The 25,176-nt window shown below is 33.9% G+C and overlaps 3 protein-coding genes and 1 pseudogene across 4 annotated transcripts; 1 reads left to right on the top strand and 3 right to left on the bottom strand.

Moving 5' to 3' along the window:
* LOC108574848 overlaps positions 1-5,072 on the bottom strand; it is a 5,119-nt pseudogene extending 47 nt beyond the window's left edge.
* A 2,157-nt stretch (positions 5,073-7,229) lies between these two features.
* Positions 7,230-16,315, top strand: LOC108574980 (transcription elongation factor SPT6-like). Of its 2 annotated transcripts, none has more exons than XM_017937665.1 (9): positions 7,230-7,324; positions 7,432-7,516; positions 7,652-7,848; positions 7,923-8,039; positions 10,891-14,342; positions 14,472-14,988; positions 15,083-15,320; positions 15,416-15,863; positions 15,946-16,315. In XM_017937665.1, the coding sequence occupies exons 1-9, from the start codon at positions 7,286-7,288 to the stop codon at positions 16,142-16,144; spliced, it is 5,292 nt and encodes a 1,763-aa protein (XP_017793154.1). In that variant the 5' UTR covers positions 7,230-7,285; the 3' UTR covers positions 16,145-16,315. The 2 variants fall into 2 exon arrangements, with proteins under 2 accessions (XP_017793154.1, XP_017793153.1); XM_017937664.1 differs by having other exon boundaries at positions 15,083-15,323; positions 15,416-15,866.
* A 579-nt stretch (positions 16,316-16,894) lies between these two features.
* Positions 16,895-21,051, bottom strand: LOC108574847. The gene is made up of 9 exons (XM_017937494.1): positions 20,920-21,051; positions 20,201-20,847; positions 20,029-20,141; positions 18,000-19,839; positions 17,803-17,933; positions 17,621-17,710; positions 17,434-17,556; positions 17,084-17,342; positions 16,895-17,009 (listed from the first exon to the last, which is right to left on the bottom strand). Exons 1-9 carry the CDS (start codon positions 20,935-20,937, stop codon positions 16,895-16,897), a joined length of 3,336 nt encoding a protein of 1,111 aa, XP_017792983.1. The 5' UTR covers positions 20,938-21,051.
* Positions 21,052-23,293: 2,242 nt separating this feature from the next.
* LOC108574931 lies at positions 23,294-25,066 on the bottom strand. Its single transcript, XM_017937599.1, has 6 exons — positions 24,991-25,066; positions 24,722-24,917; positions 24,538-24,635; positions 24,334-24,470; positions 23,900-24,247; positions 23,294-23,828 (listed from the first exon to the last, which is right to left on the bottom strand). The coding sequence occupies exons 1-6, from the start codon at positions 25,036-25,038 to the stop codon at positions 23,501-23,503; spliced, it is 1,155 nt and encodes a 384-aa protein (XP_017793088.1). The 5' UTR covers positions 25,039-25,066; the 3' UTR covers positions 23,294-23,500.
* Between the last annotated feature and the right edge of the window lie 110 nt (positions 25,067-25,176).

The following is a 25,176-nucleotide window of genomic DNA, read 5'->3' as shown; positions in this document are numbered from 1 at the left end:
GGTATCAAACGATTGGACATAACCAAAAATTCATATTTTATCTCAACTACCTGTCCTTCCTTGATAGGCACTTTTCCTATGAACATACTAAATGTAGCGCCGTGTATCAAAGATGGACAAGACGTTATAATATCTAATGTACTCGTCTATTGAGAAACAATGACCATTTTATCATTTTTTTTTTTTTTTGTAAAATTTCTTCCATCGTGTGAAGCACCATCTTTAACTACGTTCGAGATACGTATAAATTAATTAAATGCCATAAATTAATCGAAACATTTTCTAATTCAAAACGTATAGAATAGAGATAACTCACCTTAAAACTTATACGATCGGGTTTAAAGGCAGAATTCTTAGACGTGAATAAATCTGCAGCTACTCTGCGATCAACGCCTATATCTTTTTCATTGCCTTCTTTGAATCGGGGCATAATGTGGGGCATATAGCATAATGCATAAAACGTTATTTTTAGAGTCCTCCTACATTATATTACCTATTTGTGGTAGTAGGTTTAGGTCTACATTTTCTATCTTCATTATTGCAGTCTTTTTCATGACATCTTGATCCAGCATCGAATGAAAGAGCGATGGATGAACGCGAATTTGACATAATTTCAGTCAAAAAAAAAAAAAAAAAAAAAAAAAAAAAAAAAAAAAAAAAAAAAAAAAAAAAAAAAAAAAAAAAAAAAAAAAAAAAAAAAAAAAAAAAAAAAAAAAAAAAAAAAAGAAAAAAAAAAAAAAAAAAAAAAAAAAAAACAATTTCGTGGGCTTTCACGTGATGTAACGACAATAATTTGTTGTATGCCTTCGTAAAGTGAGTATTTTTATCTGAAAAGGGAGAGCGAACAATTATTTCGAAGAACTATTTACCGTACAACTTAACCACGTACACTTGGGTTCGAAAGAAAGGATGGTTTTTCGTATCTTCCGCCGCTTGAAACAGCCATATGATCTTTCTCTGCCCTTTACACCAAAACTTGCGCGAACAATGTACGAGAATAAATTAATACTTTTTCATATACAAACTGTTCCTGTGAATTGAGCTTTATAAATATCTCATTTATAAACTTTTCCGACAAATTGTCTAGCTTTTCATTAGTTTGAAGCTTTTACTTCGTTCTACGCAACATTAACATTTTCATCATAGTTGCTAATCATTGACAACCAGCGGCATTTTTGTTATCTACCCAACGTTTTCACACTCGAAGATCATTAAAAGGTGAACACTTCAAAAACTTTAAAATGGAATATAAATCCAACTCCCAGTCCTGAATAGATGTGCCAGTAAGAGCCTACCGTTTTCTCCCTAAGAGACCACATACTGTTTGGCAGGCTTGAGACTTTTATGATTTCCAATGAATCTTATATAGTGTAGAGTTTGACTTAAATTCATGGATTAAAATATTATACGCTGTAATAACTACGTCCTTTCTCGCTAATCCTTTTGCCACATGTTCTTGATTTGTACTATGATAAACTTCAACGGTAAGAATATCTCGTTTGCATCTCTGATTTATTGCCTTTTCCCACTGCGACAACAAAGATGCTGGACAAGCTACAAGCGTACCTCCTTTATATCGCAACGGTTTATCATTATCCATTCATTCATCGTCACTGCAATCTTCCCCCTCTTTTAATTTCGTTTTAGCAATGCTAGCTACAATGAGGCATCATTGTTAAAGTTTTACCCAAACCCATATCATTGGCAAGAACATCGCCAAGAGGTCTTTGTTGCGCCCTTCAGATCAACCACGCCAATGCGTGTTACTGATGCGAGATTAAGTTCATATTTAAGCCTTTTAAATCTTCCGCTCTTTCATCCTCGGCCCAGTCTATCTACGAGAGATCCATGCAAATCTTGTAATCTATCAACTGTTAAAGCTAATTCTTTGTCGAACGTTGTTTGAGCCTTTTTTCCGAGTTCTTTAGCTTTTGGAGATGATCTTGGTTTGATCGGTATACCATCTACATCGTAATAAGTGTCAAGGGTCTAGACGAATAAACGTGTGATACGTCAATTGAAAAAGCTTCCTAGGAAAACCATTTCGACAAAGTTTTAGCCTTCTACCCCTATTATTAGGGTAGTTATCGACCTAACTACTCTTAACTTATAATTTTCAGTTCATGCCTCACTTCTTTTGTTCTATTCGATAAAAAAATATGAAAAAAATGATATATCTACTATAGCCAAAGTGTTACATATCTGAGAATGTTTCCAGATTTTATGACTGAAAAACCTATTTTTAAAAAATTAAATAACATTTAGAATGCCAATTTTTTATTGATGTTATCAAAAGACAACATTTATATTTTTACAGTAAAAGCTGCCTGTCATGTTTATTGACTCATAACTTTTTTAGATTTTTTGGAAAAGGGCGTCATTCCGTAAGAATTCCGTAAGAATCCACACTACCTTGCCTCTCCACTCCAGGAGTGATGGGGTGTCTTTGGAAGATTTCCCTCATGTAAAAAAAAAAGATATATCCAAATTAAGTGTATTGATTTACTTAAACATGTGAAAGTATTTGGAAATGCATATAATGACCATTTAATGAATAAAGTATGTCGATTATACGAATATGCCACTCTGCGTTCGAAAGGTTAGGAGATATCGGTTTATAATTTTTTTAAGTATGAACCACCTCTCAAAAAAATCTGAAAAAATTACACATTAATATCCATAACAAGACACTAATACTGTAAAAATATAAACGTGGTCGTTTGATAATTTCAATATAAAACCAACATTTATATACTTTCCGAATTTTTTAAAAATCGATTTTGCAGTCAACAATTCTGAAAAAAATCACAGACATGTATGCCATTGGGTAGCACATCCATGATTTTTTTCATACGTTTTCATTGAGCAGAATAAAAGAAATGGAGCTTAAACTGTAAATTACGTTTCGCCCTGTAACTACCCTAGTAATAGGGGTAGCAGCTTGATACTTGGCAGAAAGGGTTTTCTTCGAGTGATCTATCGAATGATATGCACCAAGATCGATTCGGTTTGAGGGCACTTTTACCATGCTTATTCGGCTAGATCCTTTGCCAAAACTGATCAGAGAAAGATTAGTCCAACTTTGTGATCGTAATGAACAAGAAAGTACTTCAAACCAAAATACAAAACCAGTACACTGTTCACACTGTTCTTCAAAGAAAAACTGGAAAACCAAGTACAATTGTAGTAAATGCCAAAAATACTTCTGTTTGGAACACACAAATATGATATGCCAAGATTGCTATGTTTCAAAGTTTGAAAACAATTAATTCCTATTTTCATGATTCCACACATTTTAATTTTTATGTTTCGTTAGATTTTTTTTTTAGTTTATGAAAAAAAATTGATTTTTTAAAGTTTATCTGCTGTATATAGCTTTAAATTTAAATTATTAAAAATTGTATCTATAGACTGATACAAAAATAAATATTATTCCAAATCATTTTGTGTATTTTTTCATTCGATAATAATTCCAAATAAATATTAAAAATGAATTACATGAAACTGTACAATGTAAATACCATATTCCGATCATTTAAAAATTGGTGTGAGAGAAAAATTACGCGAGTTCAGGAAGGTTAATATCATCTAAGGAGTAGAATGATTACAATATTCGTTTAATGTTATTGTGCTTAATAAAATACAATACCATTTAAAACATTGTCATTAGTGTTACATTCTTCGCGACTACTGGCGGATACAAAGTCAATTTCATTATGACCACAGGTATCTCCATTGCTAAAATAATAGGACATACACTTACCGACAAAAGTTAAAAAAAAAAGCAGTCGCTCGGTAATTCTATAACATGTATTATTTTTTCAATTCTGTATACTATTAAATAAACAAAATATGAAAGGTATATCATTTTTAGTATAAATACATAAATATATATATTAAATCTACCTTAGTTTGATAGATATAAGCGTGAGAAATAAATATGACCAAAATTAAATGAGACAAAAGTTAAGAAACATTTATTTTACAATAAGTATAGTTGAATATAAAAGAGTAAATTTTTATTAACGCATTAATAACGTGCCGAAAATCCCTTGGATCGTATTACTGCTTGACATCTTGACGGAATTAACTTTATTAATTTTATACAAAGTTCTATTGGAATTTCGGACCATATTTTTGTTACTTTTTGCATTAATTCGTCTTTGTTGCTATATATTTGCGTTTTTAATTGTCGTGCAACATAGTCCCACATGTGCTCTATAAGATTTAAATCTGGTGACTGACTGGGCCACTTAATAACATTAACATTTTCTTCTGCTAAAAACCCTTTTTCTAACTTGGAAGCATGTTTAGGGCCATTATCATGTTGAAATGACCAATCCGTACACAATTTTTCTCTTGCAAATGGTAGCATATGATTTTGCAATATATTTTTATATAAAAATCTGTCCATAATATCTGTAATTTGGATTAATGGACCAGTACCATTAATCGAAAAGCAACCCCATACCATGACATTTCCACCTCCAAATTTGACTGTTGGTTTGAGGTATTTAATGTTAAACCTTTGGCCAGGCAGTTGTCCCACATTGTTTCTAGCATCATTATCGAACAGATTGAACTTGCTTTCATCACTCCACAAAATCTTTGCCCATTGATCATCTGTCCAATTAATATGCTCCTTAGCAAATTCTACTTGTGACTTTCTGTTTTTTGGTGAAATATATGGTTTCTTTGCTGCTTTACATGCAAATAGATTATTTTCACGCAATCGACGACTTATAGTCTTGGTGCTAATTTTTCAAAGTTTTAATTCACTTTTTATTTGTGTAGTTACTATAAAATGGATTAATTTTTGAACATTTTATAATTCTACGATCCATCCTTTCACTGGTTTTTCGAGGTCTACCTCTCCGCAATGCTGTTTTAACAGTATTACTTTGTTGAAATCATTGTACAATTTTTGTTACTACACAACGGTTCACATTAAATGTTTTAGCAATGTCTATTTTTTTTGTCCTTCATTGAACATTTTAATTATAACTTGTTTCTCTGCTTCTGTTAAATAATGCCTACTTGCCATTTTTATAACAACTAAATCGGTCTGTCATGTTTGATGTTATACATGTAACTAACTAAACGTCAATATGAAATAAAAAAAAAAATGGAAAACAGTCACCTATCCAGAGAAACAACATTGTCGATATATGGTTTCTTAACTTTTGTCCGCACGAAAATAGCCCATTTCTGTTATTAAATACAGAATATAACCACTATATAGTATATCAGAAATAATTTTTATCAATTTCTAATCTATGAAGTCATAGCTTTCTCATAGTATAAGTAATATTAATTTATTCCTGTTATATAATGATAAATATTAATTAAATTATGTGAAATTGATTTGTTTCTAAACTTTTGTCGGCAAGTGTTTGTTTCCTAATTCTCTCCCTTATTGTTTCTTCTGTTAACGATGATTTTTCAGACGAAGAAAAACTAGACCTTAAAAAGTATAACTGAATATTAAACAATACAATATTTAAAGATGAAATAGAACTGAAAGTTGATAAAAACAATGACTTACTTTTCAGGTGTTACATTTAAAAATATATTTATGCTATTTCCGCTACTTTCGATAACAAAAACTTACTCTTTCTCTTCATTTTTATAAACATCTTCCTCACTGTCAAAAATAACAAAAGACTTGTCTTTTGTAAAAATTTTATTAATAGAAATAAAAATTTTCCGTTAATAGAAAATATACAGAAATATTATAGGCAAATTATATTTGTTCGATGGCAATTTTAACTGAAACTTTTTAAACTAATAAATATGACGCGAACATAGACTACACATTAATATAGTCGACATATTATCTTAGTTTTTATAACATAACATAAATTAACATTTTGAACGATGATTATACTAATTAAAGAAATAGGAATAAATGCAAAAAACATACTAAAATGGTATTTGTAAGTTAGGGGTTAACAAGAATAAAAAAAAGTAATTCTTATTTTTTTATCGAACATACTGTTACGCTATCGTGTGAACGTAGCTTTAATCACTCGTCGTGCATGCTCGTGAATATAGCTTCAGGGTGGTCATAATCTAGAAAGATCGACGCGCACAGCTGGAGCGCAATTTGAATTGTCAATAATGTATGTTTCAAAAAGATAGACTGTATCTGGAAATCGTCTAAAGATGGGATGCGTGGTACGGCGATGGAAAGTTAGAACTCGGGAACGGAAATGCTTTGTTATTGTAGTCGAAAGATTTTAATTAAGAACCGTAACCAATTGAGAGTTTAAGTTTAAGCCACGTAGACTTTCTCGACAGGATGTTTATTTCGGGACTCAGAAATGTACGCTCTTCGTTCTGTTTTGTATCTCAATGATATCCAGCCGAGTCAACTAGCTAGAACTTTAAAAAGGTAATAAATATTATTAAGGGTTAGTTCTCGCGCGAATTGTTATGTGCACATTTTCTCTTGCATGTCATATCACGTTGGCGGTTATATCAGCGTTGCGTTTCCACCATTACCAACGAAGCGCTACCACCGTCATCCACTAACGAAGGATCGGGGGTGAAATACGTGTGGGAGAAGAAGCGCCGATCTATGGGGTGGAAACTGTCTCTCGATTGGACCACCATGATCTGGAAGGAGGACCAGAGGAGGATCCAGATTCTGTGAGAAGAACAAGAAGAAAGACTTCACATCCAAAAATTTCCCAAGTCATTCATTCGGTTCTGTATCTTGAGTCTTGAAACTTCGTAATCCTTAAAGGATTTTGAAACAGTTTTACAATATAAAAGTATCAGTTGCAACGAAAATCTGCTAAGTTTATTTGAATATTCCCCTACCACAGCGAGCAGAGGGCTTAGCGCTCCACGGGCACCAACCGATGATCTCTTTTCCCGTGACTACCGCAAAATACGTAACAATACAAGCCTTATGTCTTAAAAACTAGAAGTAATATTAAATGGTAAGATTTAACATTTGATACCTTGTCTAAATTTAATTTTCGGGGATATGATTAAATTTATGTTAGTATATAATTTATTTAATTATTCTAGCCTTGGTATTTTTCTGCGAACATCAGAAAATTTAATCAACGTACAGCATTATCAGTGGTTCTCTTTTGCTAGGGTTTCTCACACAGAGATATCAGGATTGTAATAATTTCCCTATTAACGAAAGATTCCTGAGTCTAGTTGGATTTAGCATTAAGTTGTTGTTCTTGTTTGAATACGAGACATTCAAGTTATTCGAGGCAACGTAAATCCTGTCAATTGGAAGCACTTATCATCGAAACTTAAAAAAATGGCCGATTTCTTGGATTCAGAAGCAGAAGAAAGCGAGGTACATATTTATATCATTAAATTAAATATCATTATATCCATAATACTGTAAAATCCTAGTTGAATCGTTTAATATTCGTTACTGATCGATGTTCTCTTACGATGTAGGAGGAGGAGGAGTTAGACGATAATGAAAAAAAGAAATTAAAGAAAATTAAAGCTGTGGAAGAAAGTGAGGAAGAAGAGGAGGAAGGTGAGGATAGAGTAATACGTTCCAAGGTTGTATCTAAACTTTTTTGAAAAAATTCTTGTACATTGAAATACAACAATAGAATTTAGAATTGCTCCATTATTAGGTGTGAGTAATATATTTGTCATTTTCTTACAGATGATGAAGATCGCTTACGTGAAGAACTTAAGGACTTGATCGATGATAATCCAATAGAAGAAAGTGAAGGAGAAGACAGCGACGCTTCTGGAGGATCTAAGAAACGTAAAAAGAGTGACGATGAGGATTTTGATGACCGTCTAGAAGATGAAGATTATGATTTGATAGAAGAAAATTTAGGAGTAAAAGTTGAGAGGGTATGTGTGAATGAATTTGTTCATTTAAGAAATAAGAAATTTTACAAATAAAATGACACAATTCTTTACTTTAGAAACGTTTCAAACGCCTCCGCAGGATTCAAGATGAAGAGTCAGAGGAAGAGCAGGAGAAGGAAGTGGATGATGACAGAGATGCTATCGCGAATGAGCTTTTCGAAGGCTCTGGAGATGTAAGTTAAATTTTGAACATTATCTCTTAGTCATGCAATGGAATTATTTGTATCATGTATCAGAGAGATTTATATTATCCTCTTTGACAATTTGCGTATTACAAGATTAATATTTCATACCTGTTTTTATACTTACATCAGGAAAGGGAAATTAATATATGTAGGAGTCTATATATACATATACAGGGTGTCATGTAACTGGTGGTACAAGCAGAAAAACTAAATCGAAAATATAGAATGAAACTTTTTCATACGGGGCTTTTCTGAGAAAATTGAATTTAAAGATTCGCTCCAAATTGTTGCTTCTACTCATACTTTTACGTTGATAAACACTGGTAATGTCACATTTCGCAAAGAAATAATCTACGTGGAAGATAGTGTAAATATGCAGCTAAAAGAAAGAATCATATAGGCTTTCACACAATTAAGCATCAAAATAGTGTATCATCAGTCCACGACTCTCCAATTTAAAAAGCTAGGATTTGTGTGCATTAATACGAATGTCACTTTCAACATTTTGTATAATAATGTAAATTTAAATTAAGGAAATCATTTTCCAAAACTAAACATGTTATGAAAAAGTTTTATTCTATATCTTCAATTCAATTTTTCATATAGAATCACCACCTTCTCACTTGTATCATCGGTTACATGACACTCTGTATATGTATACAGTATAGGTTAGGTTTTATAATAAAATATGGTATCGAGGGGGACATATTATGATGATAATTGTTTGACCTTGAGGTAACATTGGAGAATCCTGTAAAGGTCACTTTTAAATTGTTAAATGGAACTCCATATTTTGTATTGCATATTCTTATAGTTAATACTGAGATGTAGTCAAAACACTACCTACACAGTAGCCGTTATTGAGTTATTAACTTTCAAAGTTTACGTACCACCAGCATTAGCATTGCCGGACATACACCGCAATCAGTACCGAAACTCAGTAACGGTGTAGTGCGGGATATTAGTAGGTCCGTATTTTTTGGACGGAACGATCAATGGACAAAAATATTTACAATTTTTTGCAAACATACCTAACTGACATTTTGAGCAATATGGAATTAGAAGAAAGAAGAAATATATGGTACCAAAAAGGTGGTACACCCCCACATTACTTATCAGCAGTAAAAAACTGATTAAATGAAAATTTTCAAAGTAAATGGATTGGACGTGGCGGTCTAGTATCATGATCACCGCGATCGCCAGATTGTTCGTCGTGCGATTTCTTTCTGTGGGGATACCTAAAACAAATAGTTTATCGCACTTCAGTTGAAAGTGTAATGGAATTACGCCAATGAATAAGTAATTCGCATGTGCAAAAATAACATCTGTTTATGTCGATCTATGTGGACCGGCGGTTGATTTTTGCTTTAAGCTAGGCTGCCGCGCCGGTCTGAGCCTTAACTAAAGGTATTAACTATGGTATTATATAGAAAATATAATATTTTATTAAAAACTAATGTAATTTATTAAAACAATTTAAACAAAGATGCGGGTTTCCTTTTCACATGTTACAGTAAGTTACTACTCTTTTTGTTAAGTTTTTTGCCGATTTTCTATGAAATTAATTCAGTGGATGTATCACTTTCTAAATCTGACAACATTGTAAATTGTGTGGACAAAAAAATTTCGAAAATCTTTGATATGGTCTGCTTAGAGAACGAAACTGTACCATAGACCGGCATAGCGTGAACGGAAACTCTCGTGCTGGTCCCTACGGACCAGCGTGGGCAGTTAATGTGTTAATAATGGAGGACATGTTGAAGGATAGGCACCTTAGATTAGACTATTTTGAAAAACACACACACACACATTCGTTCCGTTTTAGAGCCACCATGATGTACAAAGTCCGACCGAGCAACCTCCTCGCGGTGTACATTGAGTAACTCTAATACCGTCAGCACATAAACTTTGAAAGTTAATAACTCAACAGTGGCTTACGAAAAATACATGTGTAGGTAGTGTTTTGAATACGTCTCAGTATTAACTATAAGAATATGCAATACAAAGTGTAGGGTTTCATTTAAAAATTTAAAAGTGACCTTACAGGACTCTCCAGTGTTATCTCAAGGCCAAACAATTATCATTATAATATGTCCCCCTCGATACCATACAACTTTTATCTGAAACATTTTTTTGCATTTCCGATACTTACAGAAATAATCACGTGTAGACATTTAAAATGGACATACTATACATATAAAATCAAATTTACGGATAGTGAAATATGCTTCTACCTGTTTTTGTGTAAGTTCGATTTTAATAGAATAGAACTTCTATCGTAAATATCTCAATAAATACTAATTTTAGATATATTACACCTTAATATTTATTTACTCAGCTCTCATGCTCTCTTAATTTCCGTAAAGAAATATAGGGTGTTCCATTTAAAAAAATCATGGTGACCTTCAAAACTTTATGTATAAAAACAATGTAGAAAAAACAATTATTGTAATATATGTCCCCCTTGAAATCATGCAACTTTTGCTTCATACACTATTTCGTTCAGCGAATAGTTTACGAGCAATTTCAGGTCGTCAAGTTCGGTGAATCACTCTGTATATAGAGTGCATCTAGTAACTGGGTCGAGTTATAACTCGGTTGTTATTGAAGATAGAAAAAAATTATAGAGGAAAATTTTCCATGGTTTAACAAGCTGTATATCATCCTGTAATGCGGCTTTTTACGCAAGTGCATCGGTGCAGCAGTTGCGAAGTAGCGCAGTTACTAGATACACCCTGTATATAATCATACCTGTAAGGGATATTTCTTTGAATATTCCTTTTTCATTCTTCCCTTTTTCGTTCGCCTGATTTATTTATTTGTTCTTATTGTGCAATAGGAAGATGAAAGAAGAAGCGAACGCAGTCACAGGCCAGAAGCGGACACATTCGACGAAGAAGGAAGCGAAGGAGAGTACACAGACGCAGATGATTTTATTGTGGACGATGATGGCAGACCGATTGCCGAAAAACGGAAAAAGAAAAAACCAATCTTTTCTGATGCTGCACTTCAAGAAGCTCAAGATATTTTCGGCGTTGATTTTGATTACGATGAATTTGGTAAATACGGTGAAGAGGACTATGAGGAAGAGGAAGAGGAAGAAGAAGATGAATACATGGATGATGAAGATGCCGAAAGACCAAGAAGGCCAAAAAAACAGTTGAAAAAGAAAACTACGAGGAAAAGTATTTTTGAAATTTACGAACCAAGTGAACTTAAACGCGGTCATTTCACCGATATGGATAACGAGATACGAAATACAGACATACCAGAAAGAATGCAACTTCGGTCCGTTCCTGTTACACCAGTCGCAGAAGGTTCGGATGAGCTAGATCTAGAAGCAGAATGGATCTATAAACAGGCTTTTTGCCGTCCAACCGTTTCGATTCAAGACGCCCATTTGAATGCCGAAGCTAAGGAAAGGGCTCGAAAAGGACCTCAGACGATCGGTAAAATTAAGAAGGCTTTAGACTTCATGCGAAATCAGCACTTCGAGGTTCCTTTCATATCGTTTTACAGAAAGGAATACGTTTTACCGGAATTAAACATTAACGATCTTTGGAAGGTGTATAAATTCGATGCAAAGTGGTGTCAACTTAGTCAGAGAAAAGAAAATTTATTAAAATTATTCCATAAAATGAGGAATTACCAATTAGACGAGATTATGAAAAACCCGGATGCCCCTTTGCCAGATAATGTACGACTGATTAAAGACGATGACGTAGAACGATTAAAAAATGTGCAAACCAACGAGGAACTGAACGATGTTTATCATCACTTCATGCTGTACTATAGTCATGAGATACCAGCGATGCAGGAGGCTGCTCGTCAAAAGGAAAAAGAAGCACGTAAAGAAGCAAAGATTCAGAAACGAAAGCAAGAAATTGCGGACGCAGAAGAAAATGGTGAGGATCCGCATGCGACGGAGGAGGAAGTCGAGGGAGCAGAGGAAGAAGGAGAAACGGACGAAACGTTGAAACAGGCGGTTCGAACTGGCCCATATTCTATTTGTAGACGAGCTGGTCTCGACAGCCTCGCGAAAAAATTTGGTCTTACTCCTGAACACTTTGCTGAAAATTTGCGGGACAACTATCAACGACACGAGGTAGATCAGGAACTCACTGAACCTTTAACTATTGCCAACGAATACTGTAGTCAAATACTTAATAGTCCTGAAGAGGTACTGAAAGCTAGCCAATTGATGGTAGCTATACAGTTAGCGCGTGAACCTTTGGTAAGGAAATGCGTTCGGGAAATGTACATGGAAAGGGCAAAAATATCGGTGAAGCCAACGAAAAAAGGAATGAAAGAGATAGACGAAAACCATCCAATTTACGGGATGAAGTATCTGAAGGATAAACCGGTGCGAGATTTGGTTGGTGAACAATTTTTAAATTTGGCGATAGCCGAGGAGGATAAATTAATCACGATTACGTTGAGCGATAGCATCGAAGGGAATACGAGTAACAACTACGTTGATGAAATGAAGCAGCTCTATTATCGAGATGAGTTTAGCAAAAATGTTCAGGATTGGAACGCGTTGAGAGTGGGAAGCGTTGAAATGGCTCTTACGCGCATAGTCCTACCGAGCCTGAAAAAAGAGCTAAGGGGGAATCTGATAGCGGAAGCGAAGGAGTGCGTGATGAGGGCATGTTGTCGTAAAATGTATAATTGGATCAAAGTGGCTCCTTACACCTGTGAATTTCCAGAAGAAGAGGACGAAGAATGGGACACCAGCAAGGGACTTCGAGTAATGGGGTTAGCGTATGTTCCAGATTATTCTCAAGCCGCGTTCACTTGTCTGATCGCTCCGGATGGAGAGTGCACGGATTATTTGAGATTGCCTCACCTGATGAAGCGAAAGAACAGCTATCGAGAGGATGAGAAAATGATGAAAGAGGCTGATCTGTTGGGGATTCGAAATTTTCTATCGACAAAAAAACCGCACGTTGTAGTGATAAGCGGAGAATCGAGGGAAGCGATGATGATAGCGGCTGACGTTAAAGAATGCATAGCGAACCTGGTGGAGGAGGAACAATTCCCGGGCATTCAGGTGGAAATTTGCGACAATGAACTAGCTAAAATCTACTCGAATAGTAACAAAGGGATATCCGAATTTCGGGATTACCCTGAATTATTGAGGCAGGCTATTTCATTGGCAAGGAGAATGCAGGATCCGTTGGTAGAATTTTCACAGTTATGCACCGCTGACGAGGAAATATTGTGCTTGAAGTATCATAGCTTACAGGACCAATTGCCGAAAGACGAACTTCTGGAGAACTTATATTTAGAATTTGTAAATCGCGTGAATGAAGTCGGCGTTGACGTGAACAAGGCGGTGCAGCAAGCCTATTGCGGGAATTTGGTGCAATTTGTGTGCGGGTTAGGACCGAGGAAAGGGCAGGCATTGATCAAGATGTTAAAGCAAACGAATCAAAGGTTAGAGAACAGAACACAGCTTGTGACCGCTTGTCATATGGGACCGAAGGTTTTTATTAACTGCGCCGGTTTTATCAAGATAGATACGAATAGTTTAGGGGACAGTACCGAAGCGTACGTAGAAGTTCTCGATGGATCCCGTGTTCATCCAGAAACATACGAATGGGCGAGAAAGATGGCAGTGGATGCTTTAGAATACGACGACGAGGACGCTAATCCTGCTGGAGCTCTCGAAGAGATCCTCGAATCTCCTGAGAGATTGAAAGATCTTGATTTGGATGCGTTCGCGGAAGAGCTCGAAAGACAAGGTTTCGGCAACAAATGCGTCACTTTGTACGATATCAGAGCAGAATTGAATTACAGATACAAAGATTTACGAGTATCATACCAGTCGCCAAGCGCGGAAAGATTGTTCGATGTTCTGACGAAAGAAACTCCAGAAACATTTTACGTGGGAAAATTGGTGTTAGCGACGGTGGTAGGAATAAGCCATAGGAAGCCACAGGGTGATCAATTGGATCAAGCTAATCCCGTGAGAAACGACGAAACGGGTTTGTGGCAATGTCCGTTTTGCTTGAAGAATGACTTTCCAGAACTCTCCGAAGTATGGAATCATTTTGACGCAGGAGCTTGCCCAGGCAAAGCGACTGGCGTGAGATTGAGATTAGACAACGGAATATCAGGTTATATTCATATAAAAAATTTATCCGACAGACACGTTGCGAATCCGGAAGAGAGAGTGAGCATAGGACAAATAATCCATTGTCGCATAATAAAGATTGAAGTAGAGCGATTCAGCGTTGAATGTACCAGCAAAAGTAGTGATCTCGCTGATAAAAATCACGAATGGAGGTACGTGTGTGTGAGCGTGTGTGCGTGCGTGTGTTTTTTTAAAGTTGATATCGTATAGTATTGTGTTTTCATTTTACGCCTAAGTGACACGCGTATGTGACGACGTCGGAAACGATTCTTTATTTCCAGACCGCAAAGGGATCCGTTTTACGACACGGAAGCGGAACAAAGGGATACGAAAGTCGAGGAAGATGCGAAAAAGGCAAAACAAAGACAGACCTATGTAAAACGGGTAATCGTGCATCCCTCTTTCCACAACATTAGTTTCGCGGAAGCTGAGAAATTAATGCAGACTATGAAACAAGGAGAAGCAATTGTCAGGCCTAGTAGTAAAGGTGCGGATCACTTGACTGTCACATGGAAAGTTACCGACGAGGTCTATCAACATATCGACGTAAGGGAGGAGGGAAAAGAAAATGCGTTTTCTCTGGGACAAAGTTTGTGGATTGGAAATGAAGAGTTCGAAGATTTAGATGAAATAATCGCGAGACATGTCAATCCTATGGCTGCGTACGCTTCGGAGTTGTTGGACTTCAAATATTATAGAGCAACTGTAGAAGGCATTAAAGACAAAGCGGAGGAAATATTGAAAGAGCAAAAGAAAGAAAATCCAGGAGGAATTCCGTATATAATATCCGCCGCAAAGGTTCGTAATAATCGAAAGCCGATTATTATTGTTGCGAGGCCGATATGAGGTTAGGTCCGAATGCGGTTCAGTGTACGTTCTCGCATTGTTTCAGAATTATCCAGGAAAATTTCTTTTATCTTACCTTCCGCGAACTCGATGTCGTCACGAGTATGTGACGGTGTCACCAGAAGGATTCCGATTTAGGGGGCAGATGTTCGGTAGAGTAAATGACTTGTTTCGATGGTTCAAAGAACATTTTCGGGATCCGGTACCTGGACAGTCTACTCCTAGCACTCCACGTGGCGCTATGACATCTAGAACACCCTATCATACGACGCCGGGTGCAGTAAGTGGTATGTACATTCATTTTTATCGATTTACTTTACTATCGATTTTACTTTTTACTAACTTTTCAATACTAACACGTCTACGTTTTACTACATAGGAATGAATCAAGAAGCTATACAAAGGGTGGCACAAAATCTTCCTCATCATATGTTACATTCTTTATCACAAGTAGCGAATCAAACTCCGCATCATTATCCACCCCATACACCAGGAACTGCAAACGCAACTGGTTATAGTGGAGTACACACTTATCCTAATACACCGTACACACCTTCTGGACAAACACCATTCATGACACCATACCAGACGCCGCATCATACTCCTCACCATCATGGTCAACCAACTCCGAGATATGGACAACAAACACCTAATCATCAACAAGGTCCCTTCATTCATCCACCTCCTCCTTCAGGGATAACAGCCCCAGGACATCACAGATCAACTCCATCGCACAGACCTACACCTCCTATGTCGACACCCGGTGATCCTATGGATTGGAAGAAAGCGGCAGAAGCGTGGGCACGATTAAAAAGCGGACCTCGAGTGTCGTGAGTATATTTGCTTATTATTTCATTTTAGTTTATTTTGTTTTATTTGCTATACAGTTTTAACGTATTTTTTAATTAGTGGTTCCACTCCAAGATACGAGGAATCTAGAAAAACACCACGAAATTATGAGGAATCAGTTGGAAGAACGACGCCGCGAAATAGAACTTCGACACGGACACCCTCTTATAAATCTCCTCGAGGTACTCCACACACCAATTCTAGCCCTCGGAGTATGTCTCTTAGTGGAGACGGTACTCCTTTATACGATGAAAGCTAACGAGTTCGCTTACTCATAATAAGTTATGCTTTCTGATTATATCATATTGTACGATATAAACAAAAAAGGATATTGGCAAAATTTTGAAAAGAATCGAAGTTTGTACCGCATTAAAAGTGCCCTTAACGGTGAGCGTTAATGGTACTTGCATAAAATAAATTTGCTGAGCCCACTTATCGAAAACTATGTAGAGTAACATGCCGATTTAACGATACTTCTCTTAACATTTACATATTTACGTGAATACTAAAGCGACATATTTCGCGCGCGCATCGTGTTACCATATATTCGATTCCCTTTGAAACATGCGTGTATTGAGCGCGGTTTGAAAAACCGTCAAACTTGATTTTTACTCATATTTTTATTCCCTATCGTACTGATTCATGCAGAATCACACATTAGTATGTATAACATATTTTTGTTTCAATTTTCTTATTATCGATACTGAATACTTGTACAGTTCTTATGTTTCTAACCTAGGAACGCCTCATGTTTCTTACATACTTTATACAATTGTTAAATTACACCATTAAACAATAAAACAATTTTATCTTGTAATTTTACTTTATTCTTTTAAGTAGACATGATGTCTTTTTTTATTTATAAGCATAACATGAAAATAAGAAATAATTTTCCAAAGAGTTAGCAACGAATGTTCATTGTTTTATTAAAAAATTCGAATCTTTTATTAGAAAAATACTTACGTTATGCTATACGTATATTAATCATAACTGTAAAATATGCAACTGCTTACACGTGAGAGATCTGATCGTCAGATAACACGTCATCTTTAACTGGAATGCCTTGATAATATGTACATGCTACATTACGATATGGCTCAGCCGAAGATGGATGATTTGTAGACCTGAATACATGATACCATTGATAATATCGATGCAATTTTGTAAAATTGATACTAATGATACACTTAAAAATTACATTTGTTTAGAAGGGCTGATAGGTAATGTATTCACTTCGCGATTCATATCCCGTTTACCCTTTAAGTTATATGATTTCTTAATGACAATAGGTACCTCCGATTCATACAAATTTTCTGCTTTACTTTTATTTCTTATTTCTTGCTTCGAATTTTTTACGTGCTTACTTTTATTAGGACTTCCATGATTAAGCATAGAACAATCTGACGAATTACCGGGTTTATATATTACATTATCATCTTTGAAAATAATGCGTTCTCCTGGAACCGAAAGAAACACAGAAAACAAATAAATTACGTATACATCTTTAACATTTTTCTAAATAAGAGAAAATAAATCATGATTTTTTACCTGTCCAATAATTTAATGGACGCATAATTTTTCTACCTTTTGAGCTTATAGCAACAGGTGTACCATTGATCATTGATGTATTGTTTAATCCTTCCATCATTTCGGCGTAACTAGTAGTAACAGCTAAACCGTGAACAATTTCCATTTATAGTTTAAAAATAAATAGTAAAAATCTTATTTAACTTACCACTTTCCAATAATTTCCATCTTTTACAAAACAGTTCTATTCTACTGGGACAGCCATAATGGCACTGGCTTAACAGCTCTTTAGGAACAGCTACATGAAACATAATGACGTATAATTAATGAGCAACGTGTAAATATAAATATTTAAATATTATTAAACATTACATCATTTTAATATCTAACCATGTTTTGTGTCGTTTAATTCGCCGATTAGATGATAAAATTCATGGTGTATTGTTTCGATCAGTCTGAGTGATATTCGATGAAGTACTTTATTCGTTGTAAAATTTGTATGTACAATATGGCCATCCTCACTATATGAATATAATAATGCAGTTTATACCAAATTAATAATACGAAATCTATATTTCAACACTTACTTTAATAAGTCTCCCTTGAAAATTAACTGCAATCCTGAGTCAGATAAAACTATTGGTCTCCAAGCAGATAATAATTTAGGTTTATTATTTTCAGACATTTTTAAATTAGCCGGTGATAATATTTTCAACGTGGTAGAATTATTTTCTTTAGAATATTGCTTGCTATCAGTTAGGGAATTTAAATTACTTTTCTTAATAGTATCAGATTTTCTAGGAGATTCTCTCTCCATTACACTTTCATTTTTTATTAATTCATTAATAGTCTTATCTTTATTCTCAACTACATATATTTTTCTATTTTGTGGAGAACATTTTGAATTTTTCTTTGTAATGTCTATATGAACAGGAACTGAGCGAATTATAACAGGACTTGGTGTTTTTCTTCTATCATTCTTTAAAGGAGTCGAAAACTCTTCATATTGTTGACAGGATAAATGTTTTTGATACTGATCCTTGATATTTTCGCTTTCTTTTTTGTTACCAGTATCTACAGACAAACTCATCTCTCTCATTTTATTCTTTCTTTTTGTAGACATATTAATCTCATGTTTCTGATTTTCAGTTGTTTCATGAGAAGGACAAAAGTGTTTGGTAGGCTTACAAGTAGCAGTAAAATCCTTTTCCTTTACAAAATGTTCCTGCATTTCATGAGTTGTCTTATTTTTCATAAAATCATTTGATTTCTCCCACTGACGACTTTTCAAAATATCGGACTTAACATGCTCATCATTATTACTTCGCAATTTTGCAAAATCATTTTTCTCGTCTTCTATAATACTGATACTAGAATCATCAAAATTTATTCCATTTGTGTCTTTAGATCTTATTGATTTTCTATAACTTTGTTTAGTACAATTTGATATAGTTGGGAATACGTCCAAAGTGCGCCGTTCTTTCGCAATATCATACTTCTGATGCATTACTTTTTTCCTTAATTTACGTTTATAAGGTTTCATTAGTTCTTTTTTTCGTCGTATCATTCTTTTCATCGATATTTTAGGAACTCCTGCATATACTTCATTTTCACTGTCAGAAGTACTGCTACTATTAGCTTCATTCATTTCTGCAAAAGTTCTTTTTCTTCGTAATACACTACTAGTGTCTATAATTTTACCTATATTATTTTCCAAAGGAGATGATTCTGATTGGCAATACTCCAGAGATTCATGATTTCTTTCATTATTTCCTTCTAGTTTTGAACTTTTTATATTAAATGTATCTTCTTTACTTGAACCGCATGTAACAACATAATTTAAGCAGTCTTCTAATATCTCAATAACTTTACTAATGCATTCATGAGAACAATTTTTATCTGTTAAATTATTTAGAATAAGGCTTAATTTATCTTTTAATCCGTTTTCTTCATTTCTAATACGAGAATAATTTAAATTTTTATCTTCCTGATGTATACAATTTTCTTTATCATTGTTATATTGTTTCTTTGAAGGTTCAATATCGACCTGATGAGATGAATTTTCAGTTATATCAGATATATACGTTTGTGTGAATGAATCACATTTCTTGTAACTATTTGAATTAAAATCTTGTTTGTCCTTCATCTCTAAGATATTACATGAACAATTGGTAACAGCTGATGCTCTAGATATATGAGATTCTTTAAAAGACTTTAAATTTAATATTCCATCTTCAGGACTATTTGCACATGCAAATGTAATATCTGTTACTTCAGTTTTTAAATCATCATCACTGTCAGTAATAGGAGTAGGCCAACGAAAAGTTCTGCTACATCCTTGTAAAAATGTTTTCCAACTTTGACAAACATTTTCCCAATCATCAGGAAATCCATTGTAAAATTTACTCCTAATGTAATCTGGTAATTCTAAATATAAATATAACAAACAATATTAAATATGTAAAGAATATAAATGTGTGAAACATAATTAACACATTGCCGATGGGAAACGAGAATTCTCGTTTTGCGACAAGTGTGCCCTTCATTGATAATTATAGGAAAATTTTAGCAAAAAATTATCCGTTGGCAATGTGTTAAGTACTATGAGATACTAACCACATTCATCATCAACAATATTTCCTTGCAAACAGTATAAATGTTCATAAATAGATTCAATGTTGGTACTTGTCAATCGCTTCATAATAGGCTTACTTTGAGCAATCTTTCCACTAACATAAATAAAGAAAATAATAAATGGATATTCAAACAAAATAATATTAACACTCACCATTCTAACATGCCTCTAATAATTAACTGACTTTGTTCATTTAACATGACTTTCCATTTTGTAAAAATTGTAACTTTCCTATTTGGACAAGTATCAGAAGGAATTTGTAAGGAACTAAAAGTATTGATGTATTTTTCTCTATCATTACAAGACTTGTATTTCTGTTTTCTCTTAAGAGATTCTTTATTAATGTCAAACAAAGGGCATTTACTCTGTGATGTTAGTAAATATTTTGTAACATTATATGTCACATTATTATCTGATTTTTTAGAACTACGAAAAACTTTGTCCAGAGTATGCGTTGGCATTAAAAAATGATCTGACTGACAATCACTTTCTTCACTAAACTTCTTAACACTAGATGTAGAAACCACTTTATGATTTCTGTTAATCCTTTTTCTTTGTAAAAGTATATTTCTCAAATTATTACTTGAAGAAACAACATCACTGCTAATATTAAAATCTTGTGAATAGGAAGTATTAGTAGTGGACTGATATTGATCTAAATTAATCCTAGAAATACTAGGAGACTTATGTGATGACCATGATTCATCTCCTTTACTGATTCCCTCTTTAAGTGAAGCTATTTTCAAGATGCGTTCCAATTTTTTGTTCCGTTGTTCCACTTGAAGATCACCAAACTTCATCTATGAAAATATAGATGAAATAAAAATATATTAAGAAGAGGATGATTAATACAATACTCAGGATACAATCACCTCACTTATGTGTGCCATTTGAAAAGTTTAATATTACCACTAGTTAATCATATGAATAAAATTTGAATGTAATTCATTGTTGATTAAATTTCTTAGAATCTTTGTTATGTTACTTATTATTTTACGTCATAATACCAGATATTAACACATCATAGTGTAACAGGCATTTATCAAATACCTGCCATAAGATTTCTGAGTAACATTTAGTTTAGATTTATTAACAATGTACTAAGGTACGGAATATTATAAACTGTAAGCAGAAATAAAATATTTTTTATATTTTAAACCACGCAACTTTTCACAAAGTTTTAGTTCTTCAACTTTTCTCTTAAATAGACTATCATTGGCGCGCAAATTCGAGATTTTTTACCAATTCCAAATTCAATGCTTAACCGTTTTAATGATTCAGTGTTTTTCAAACCAGACTTATATTGCACGTAGATTAAGAGCACAGACGAGATGCAGAATAGAGCATTTTTTTTTGCACGTCACGAGGGCTCTAGAGCCCCACTATCATTTTCATGTCGCTTCCAATGTTACCGATTCAGCTGTTACTCTATCGCATGAACGTAGTTTTAATCGCTCGTTGTGCATGCCCGTGAATGTGGCTTTGGGGCGGTCTGAATTTGATGTCATGTGGTGCCCCGTAATGTGAATGTTAAAGCGCGCCAAATTCAAATTGTGCAGCGGGTAGCCGAAGCAATGAACAAAAGAACTCAAAAGCATGTACATACAATGTACAGTAAATTTCATTGATTACTATTTGCAATTGCTCATTAAAATCAATGTTTATCGTCGTCGCTATGCACAAAACATTGCAGAGGTGTAAAACACTCGCTTTAAAGGAAATATGTATTGATAAACAAATAATGAGAACCAATCAAATTCATCCTCAAATAACTTTATATAAAATCTTTAATTTAATTGGAGACTTTCGTTTAACAAAAACATGTAAACATTGTATATGAAAATCAACGATACCTGAACTTTCATTCAATTTTCCTCGTTCAAAGAGCTCAGACGTATTATCTCGTAATAAAGTTATAGTTAAAACATTTCGTTTATTCTTGTTCCAATCAAGTTATTTATTAGTTTATTAAAAGTTTCAACGTTTGATTTTTCTTATTCATTAAGTTTCCTAAACTATCGTGAACAGAGTGCCTTGGCGCTCCACGGGCGACAATTCCCTCAAATTCCCCAAGAATCCACGTAACACAGCATAAAATAATATTACAATACAGACGAGATATAGAGTAGACCACTCATCCAATGTATATTTTTATTACACAGTCATTTTAAGAACTGCATCACGCAAAACGATCGATATTGGTCGTGTGTACATTGTTACTGTGTTGTCAATACACCCTTGGATCTCAAAACGCAAATGTGTGTGACTGAATCTAATCCGATTCATCTTAAGATTCGAAATTTTGGCTCCTTCATCATTTAAAATGACAAATGCCAAGAGTTCTTGATTTCAATTCCTACTACTAATAGCGTAGTGATATAATATCAGTCCTAATCGATACAGTAGGATGATGGTAATGGGGTTCTAGGACTCGGTGGTCGTGTGACAAAAAATACTATATCTCGTCTGTGATAGGATTATTTTGTGCTTACCTCGTCTGTATTAAAAGCAAAGTAAATGATGACAAAGGGAAGGAGAATTAAAAAAAGAAACAAAGAGTAATTAAAACACAAACAATGTTTAATAATTCTTTACAATCATACTAAACAAAATAAATATTATAAAAAAATAATATTTTTTTTCTGATGTAGTCACTCACATTTTATGAAATGCAACATACATTAAATATCACGTTCATTTAGATGGATAGTGTAAGAAAATACGTATGCTATAATAAATAATTGTAACGTAAGCAGCAACTAAATCGTTCAACGATATGTTCTTTTTTAAATTTGCGCAAGTAGCATTACAATTGATATCGAATCATTAGAGTAGGTTATTTAGTTTTACGTTGTAAAACAAATACGCAATATTGAAGTATTATACATGTGTGTTAGCTTAAGCTTCGGTCATTTAAAGCTTGAGAAACTAGTATCGTATAAATATTGGTCGTATCTTTTCTTTTTATTGTTACTATTATTATTGTTATTATTATTCGTCATTATCATTATCAATATCATCATTACCATCATTATCGTAATCATATTTTCTCCGTAAGAAGGGACATCTTATCCTCCCTTCCAATAAAAATGGTACAGTCATGTACTTTTCCATTTACTTTGTAATTGCAGAAATAATCGTACAAGCTAATAATTTTTTATCTTTAAAGCACGAATACACTATCTTTATACTGCTACTTTAATAACGAGTAAAATTTGACTAGATTTTTACATTAAAGGTTGCGTCATTTTAATTTGATGTTACAACTATCCTACTCCAAACTGTATGCATATAACTAACATCAATTATATTATTAAAGCGGATATAAGAAAACGTAGATCGCTCTTTTATTAACAAATATGCCGCTGTCCGAGTCTTTTTATAATTGTCTGTATATAAGTGGAGAACGAAAAGTCTGCTACGTATTTGTTATATCGACAGACAGTTCCTATTTTATGATTTACTACCCGCAGAATTATCAGCTTCTCTCGATCCTTCCGTCGAATCTGCAAATTCTTTTTGATGCACTTTAGAACTTCTATCCTTGTAGTCTCGTCGGTGATGATGATTATCACTATCTCTACGATCTTTTTGCGATATTTGTCCTCTATATTTTCGACTATTTTCATCACGATAATAGTGACGATATCCTCGAGATCGATAAAATGGAGATTCAAAAATCATCGTGTCTGGTTTCATGTTGCCGTTTTGAAGTTGCGGTAATACGGTAGAATCCATCTCTGTTTGGTGATCTGGTTTATCCTGTCGATTCCTCCCGTTTCTGTAGCATTTAGTATTGTGAAAAAGAAACTGCAAAATATACGAAATGCTAATAAATATCTTAAATGTTACCTTGGTGCTCTGCGGTGCCAATAGCTTTGACTCTGCAATGGTGGGAATTTATGGGGGGTTTGTTCTTGTAAGGTGCTCGTAGGTGATCCACGACTGTGATGACTATTGTGACTGTCACGAGATCGTGCTCCTTTGTTACTATTCGTATTTGCCGATGCTGCTTTTAATGTTGCAATTTCTTTTTTTTGTTCTTCATTCTGTTTACGCAATCGTTTTACCATTCCTTCTGCGACTTCCAAACATGTACCTAAATCTGTTCGAACAGGATCAAGTCTATTTCCCACCTGAATTCCTACGTCTGTCATTGGCTGTTTATTTGCTTTTTGTTCCTCAGCAGAACTCAATTTTCTACAATAAATAAAATATTCTTTATGACAGACTTATTTGTTACCATTTATGAATATGTATTTCCCATAGCTATTGCAATTACTAACATTTTCTGTTGCTCAATAATTTCAGATAAATACTGGTTTTGCGTTTTAGCCTCTTGCAAAGAAATCTTAGTATCTTGCAAATCTTTCTCTAAAAGTTCCACTTGCAATGGTATAATATTCACGCATATTGGGCTACCCTGTATAACAAAAATTTATACATAATTTTCCTCTAACATTAAAATATCTTAGCATTGCAAAGAATACCTTTGGTTTCACAAACCCAGTTCCATTATCTTCAGGAGATGAAGGACTGCTAGGCATATAAGTAGATCCTTTTGAGAATACTAATTGAAACTGCAAATCTATGTACAGATATCAAATATTAGAGTTTTGTTTACAAACAGAACAAATACATTATGAATATACAATATTATAACACATTGTCTACCTCTATTCTTTTGACGTAATGACTCAACTTCTTGGTGTAAGGCAACTAAAGTTGCTTGATGTTGTTCTTGTAAAAATTTCATATTTTGTTCAAGTTGAGTTACGCTATCAATGTTTATAGTTTGATGTCTTACATTTTGACTTAAACCTTCATTTCTTTCTGTTAATGTTACTATATCCGATGGTGATTTCTTCCCCTGAAAATAACATTTGTATATTTCAATAATTAAAAGATTTACACTTTGTTAATAAGATGTTCATGATACTTACTTGAGGAAAAGGTACAGTTGGCAATTTAACTAATACTGTAGATGCCATCTTAGGAATGCTTACTTAAGATATGAAGACATAAATGTTTATAGTTTTGATGACATACAAAATTTTTTTATAAGATACAAATAAATTATTTTATTATCGCAAAAAAGTTTCCTTAGCAGTTTATTGCGTTTTCAAGAT

Source organism: Habropoda laboriosa, unplaced genomic scaffold (assembly GCF_001263275.1).
Source record: "Habropoda laboriosa isolate 0110345459 unplaced genomic scaffold, ASM126327v1 scaffold210, whole genome shotgun sequence".
Lineage (NCBI taxonomy): Eukaryota > Metazoa > Arthropoda > Insecta > Hymenoptera > Apidae > Habropoda > Habropoda laboriosa.
Note: the sequence above shows the minus strand (reverse complement) of the source record. Positions and strands in the feature narration are given on the sequence as shown.

Coding starts and splice junctions, on each gene's coding strand:
- LOC108574980 (XM_017937664.1), top strand. CDS start 7,286: ATGGCCGATTTCTTGGATTCAGAAGCAGAAGAAAGCGAG. Junction 7,849..7,922: donor TAGGAGTAAAAGTTGAGAGG/GTATGTGTGAAT, acceptor TCTTTACTTTAG/AAACGTTTCAAACGCCTCCG. Junction 15,867..15,945: donor AAAAGCGGACCTCGAGTGTC/GTGAGTATATTT, acceptor TTTTTTAATTAG/TGGTTCCACTCCAAGATACG.
- LOC108574847 (XM_017937494.1), bottom strand. Junction 17,934..17,999: donor TTCAAGGGAGACTTATTAAA/GTAAGTGTTGAA, acceptor ATATTCATATAG/TGAGGATGGCCATATTGTAC. Junction 17,343..17,433: donor TCCATTAAATTATTGGACAG/GTAAAAAATCAT, acceptor TTTCGGTTCCAG/GAGAACGCATTATTTTCAAA.
- LOC108574931 (XM_017937599.1), bottom strand. CDS start 25,038: ATGGCATCTACAGTATTAGTTAAATTGCCAACTGTACCTTTTCCTCAA. Junction 24,636..24,721: donor ATTACGTCAAAAGAATAGAG/GTAGACAATGTG, acceptor ATCTGTACATAG/ATTTGCAGTTTCAATTAGTA. Junction 24,471..24,537: donor CTGGGTTTGTGAAACCAAAG/GTATTCTTTGCA, acceptor TTTGTTATACAG/GGTAGCCCAATATGCGTGAA.